This window comes from Mastomys coucha, unplaced genomic scaffold (assembly GCF_008632895.1).
Source record: "Mastomys coucha isolate ucsf_1 unplaced genomic scaffold, UCSF_Mcou_1 pScaffold21, whole genome shotgun sequence".
In the NCBI taxonomy this organism is placed as follows: domain Eukaryota; kingdom Metazoa; phylum Chordata; class Mammalia; order Rodentia; family Muridae; genus Mastomys; species Mastomys coucha.
The window spans coordinates 55,836,192-55,840,966 of NW_022196904.1; the positions used below are offsets into that span (position 1 = coordinate 55,836,192).

General features: G+C 42.2%; 1 protein-coding gene across 1 annotated transcript in view; it reads left to right on the top strand.

Moving 5' to 3' along the window:
* Positions 1–4,775, top strand: part of Tars3 (threonyl-tRNA synthetase 3) — a 52,198-nt gene that overhangs the window by 15,844 nt on the left and 31,579 nt on the right. The window contains exons 6-8 of the mRNA XM_031386907.1: positions 251–368; positions 2,632–2,696; positions 3,726–3,804. Of these exons, the coding sequence (XP_031242767.1) occupies positions 251–368; positions 2,632–2,696; positions 3,726–3,804 (262 nt within the window). The remainder of the gene's footprint in view (positions 1–250; positions 369–2,631; positions 2,697–3,725; positions 3,805–4,775) is intronic.

Below are 4,775 nucleotides of genomic sequence, written 5' to 3' on the forward strand. Positions count from 1 at the left end.
AGAGGGAGAGGGAGAGGGAGAGGGAGAGGGAGAGAGGGAGAGAGGCTGCAGCATGCACAAACCTTCCCATGAAGGGCAGGGGTATGGGGAATCCATCACATAGCTCTGTGAACAACAGTTTATATGTGCCTGAAGCACCAACTCAGTTTAGAAAGCATGTCAACTAGTGATGAAGGCCACAGGACCGAGGAGGAAGGGGTGGATGGCATCTGCAAGATTGTACTGAAGCTCAGAGTCTTTTTCTCTTTAGAGTGGTGTCGAGTACTGAGCTGTCTGCGCTGGAGAACATATGTAAAACCATCATCAAAGAAAAGCAACCGTTTGAAAGACTGGAAGTCAGCAAGGACACGCTCCTGGAAATGTTTAAGGTACCTGGGAAAATTTAGCATAAAGTCTTTTCACTAGGAATATTAAATGTTATTAACATAGGCTAGTTTTCTTCCCTCCCTGAGAATTACTGACTATTGTCCAGCAGACAATTACACAGGACAGCTGCTGTGAGGATGTCAGGGTCACATGCACAATAGGACAGCTGCTGTGAGGATGTCAGGGGTCACACACAGTCAGGACAGCTGCTGTGAGGGTGTCAGGGTCACATGCACAGTAGGACAGCTGCTGTGAGGATGTCAGGGTCACATGCACAGTAGGACAGCTGCTGTGAGGGTGTCAGGGGTCACACACAGTCAGGATAGCTGCTGTGAGGGTGTCAGGGTCACATGCACAGTAGGACAGCTGCTGTGAGGGTGTCAGGGGTCACACACAGTCAGGACAGCTGCTGTGAGGGTGTCAGGGGTCACACACAGGACAGCTGCTGTGAGGATGTCAGGGTCACATGCACAGTAGGACAGCTGCTGTGAGGGTGTCAGGGGTCACACACAGTCAGGACAGCTGCTGTGAGGGTGTCAGGGTCACATGCACAGTAGGACAGCTGCTGTGAGGGTGATAAAAACATCAGCACCATCCACTCAAACATCTTCAGAGTAAAACCTTAACCACTAAGGACCAACGCCATTCCCTGCACCCCTGCCCTGGCCCACAGTCCTCTGTTTACTGTTCTGTGACAATGTGACAGGACCCCCTGTTCAATGTCTCACACACTATTTACCTTTTAGACTGGCTTGTTCCACTCATGTAATGCTCTCAAGGTACATTGGGGCTGCAGAATCTGTCAGAATTGCCTTCTTAGAAAAATTCTACATAATAACTCTTGCCGTGTGTGTGTGTGTGTGTGTGTGTGTGTGTGTGTGTGTCTGTATGTATATGCATGTGTGTATGTTTGTGTCTCTATGTGTGTGTGTGTGCATATGTTTGTGTGTACGTGTGGGTCTGTGTGTGCATGTATGTTTGTGATTGTGTTTATCAGTTCATTTGCCCATGGAGTACTGGAATTGCTTATATTCTGACTGTTGTGTGTATATTAATATAAATGTGAACATACAGATTTCTGTTTTAAATGCTTATTTTACTTCTTTTGGCTATGGTGTGTGTGTGTGTGTGTGTACATATATATGTGTGTGTGTATGTATGTATATATATATGAATGATATGGGTCATGGGGAGCACTATTTTTAAATGTTCAGGACCTTCCATGGCATTTTCCATAGCAGTCTCTCCATTTTTAGTCTGTACAGTTTTCCCACATACTTACCCACACTCATCTTCTGGATTCTGTTTATTTCTATAAGAGCCATCCATCGGTGTGGAGTCGGGTATGATTGCATCTTGATTTGCATTTTTCTGAGGACACAGTGATGCTGAGCCTTTCAGCGCATTTATTGACTATTTGTGCATCTTCCTTGTAGAACTGTCTGCTCAGGCCTGTTAGCAGTTTAGAATGAGGATAGATTCCTTTGCTAGGCTTACATCATAACAACTTCTTACATCTTCCTGGCATCAGTCTCTAGATAACAGTCAGTTACAGGTGTTCCCCTCCATTCTGTGGGCTGCTTTTGCTTCTTGCTGCTCTTGAGAACTAAACATACCAACTTTTATCATTTGACTTGAACATATTGGGATGAAACAGTTACACTGTGCAAATAAGGCCTTTTTCTTCCCAACAGCTGTCTTTAGCTGTTATTTAATAACAGGAGCCCTCGATCCTGTGATTAATGCAATAAAAGCAGAGAAAAGAATGAATTACTTTAATTGGTTAAGTATGATACCATGGCTCTTTAGCAAATGTAATGATGTCATGTAAGATTTGCATCTATAAAAATATGATAATGTTCTTCAAGAGCTGTATTTATTTTATATAGTTAAAATGGGATCTTCTAGAAAAGTGCTGTCCAATGGAATGTGAACCAACTATATAACCTTGAATCACATGACCACTACATTTTAAGAGTAAAGCAAATATGGAATTAATTTTGAACACATAGCCAATATAAAAATCTGTGCATTCCACCTCTGTGGCCCTGTGTCTTTTTACTCACAGCATGTTCATATGTGAGAGTTCACCAACCATGTGACTCTGAGATCTCCTACTGGACAGTGTGGCTCTTGGCTGTGGGCTCAGCATATCCACAGTGTCCCAACACCTTGAACAGAGTAGACAACTTATCAGAGCTTCTTTAAAAGAGTAGCTTTCCCATGAAAACATTTTTGTAATAATATGTAAAATTTTCTTTGTAGTACAATAAATTTAAGTGCCGGATTCTGAAGGAGAAAGTCGACACTCCAACGACCACTGTTTACAGGTTAGTGTGTGTCAGCTTTGAAGCAGGGCTCAGTGGGGACTTGGAGCTCAACAGCAGCTCCCCTGAGTCCTGGTAGGGACAGAGACTGGCTTTCTGATTTATCACAGTGATGAGACTGTTTAAAAATGGCTGTCTTTACATACATAGTGTCTTCATATCTTTTGTGGTGTTTAAGTTTGCATAAAGAGAACTATCTGTGATCTGAGGCTAGATGGGTTGCTTCTCTCCTTGACCATAAAATAAAGTTTGTCCCATGCATATAGAAAAGTGCAACCTTTCACTTAAAAATATGTGTCCTGGTCATTTTTCTGTTCCTGTGATGAAACATTCTGAGCAGCAGCAAGTTAGTGGAGGGGGTGGCTTATTTGGCTTAGATCTGTGAGTCAGAGTCAGTCATTGAGGAAAATAAGGACAGGAACCCAAACAGGAGCTTGAAGCAGACACTGCAGAAGGGAGGCAGATGCAGGCAGAACTCTGTGATTTCAAGGCCAGCAGGGTCTGCATACTGAGGTCCAAGGCAGCCAGGGCTACATAAAGAGACCTTGTCACAAGCAAACAAACAAATAAACACACAAACACAAAAGGAAGCAAAGGAAGGAAGGAAAGAAGGGAAGGAGGGAGGAAGGAAGGGAGGGAGAGAAGGAAGAAGGGAGGAAGGGAGGAAGGAAGGAAGGAAGGAAGGAAGGAAGGAAGGAAGGAAGGAAGGAAGGATGGATGGAAGGCAACTCTTGTTCTGACTTGTTCTCTGCTAGCTTCTCACGCAGCCCACAATCACCTGCTCACAAAGGTGCTTGCCTTGCTGGACAGGGCACTCCTATGTTAATTTGAAAATCAAGACAATCCTTCACAAACTTGTCCACCAACCAACCTGGTAAAGACAATTACTCAATTGAGACATTGTTTCAGGTGATTCTAGGCTGTGTCAAATTGACAGTTATTGCTAACTGAGATGATATGTTAATGGAGTTTATAGTGAACAGTCCAAAAAGCTGTAACTATGTCTGGCATGTCTTAAATCTTTCATTGTAGGTGTGGCCCATTAATTGACCTTTGTAAAGGCCCCCATGTAAGACACACTGGGAAAATTAAAGCCATAAAAATTTTCAAGGTAAGGATTTTTAAAATTTGTAAATACAACAAGCAAGGTAAACTAGATAAGAGATTTTACTCATAAGATTACTAAGATAAGAGACTTCTACAGTCTGAACATGATGGTATTTAAAAACACTTTATATTTATTTCACTAAAAGTAATATGTTTTAGGATCTTGGTAATTAAAACACTAACTATATAGCTTTTGATGGTTACTTAATCTTATTCTAAATACTATAATGCATATCTTTTTATATGTCCATTTCTTAAAGTTTTATCTTTGTTTTATATTTGTGTATGTGCATGTGTGTCTCCTTGCAGAGGCCAGAAATGTCAAATCCCCTGAAGTTACTGCCTGATGTGGGTGCTAGGAACTGAACTCAGAGCCTATGCAAGAGCTGCAAGTGCTCTTAACTACTGAGCAATCCCTCTAACCCTCCACTTAGTTTTTAAGTAGTGTTCCTTATTTAGATGTTCCCTTGTAGTCACAAGTTTCACATACATGTATTTAATCAACTCCCTGATAGAAATATCTAAAAAGAAAACTGTGCCTATGCTGAGCATGCATAGGCTTTGCACATGTCGGGTTGGGAATGGTGGCGGGTGGTGGTGGTGTCATTATTTCCTAACCAGTACATAGCAACAAACACAGACATAGCATCTATTTTGCATTGGGTACTCTAGAGATGGCTTAGGATGTGTAGGAGGATTGTACAGATTATGTGCAAACGCACCATTTTATAATTTTATATAAGAGACTCCAGTGTCTGAGGATTCAGGTGTCTGCTGAAGAGCTATAACTAACCCTCAGCAGACAGCAAGGACTGCTGGACCGTAGATTTCTTGAATTGCCCAACGAGAACAAGAAATCTTTCTGCATGTAAAAGTAATGAACTGCAGGCAAAGAGAAAAAAAAACATGAGTGTGAGCAGTGTGCTGGCAGTCATAAGGAGCGGGGCTGACTCTGAGTGTGAGCAGTGTGCTGGC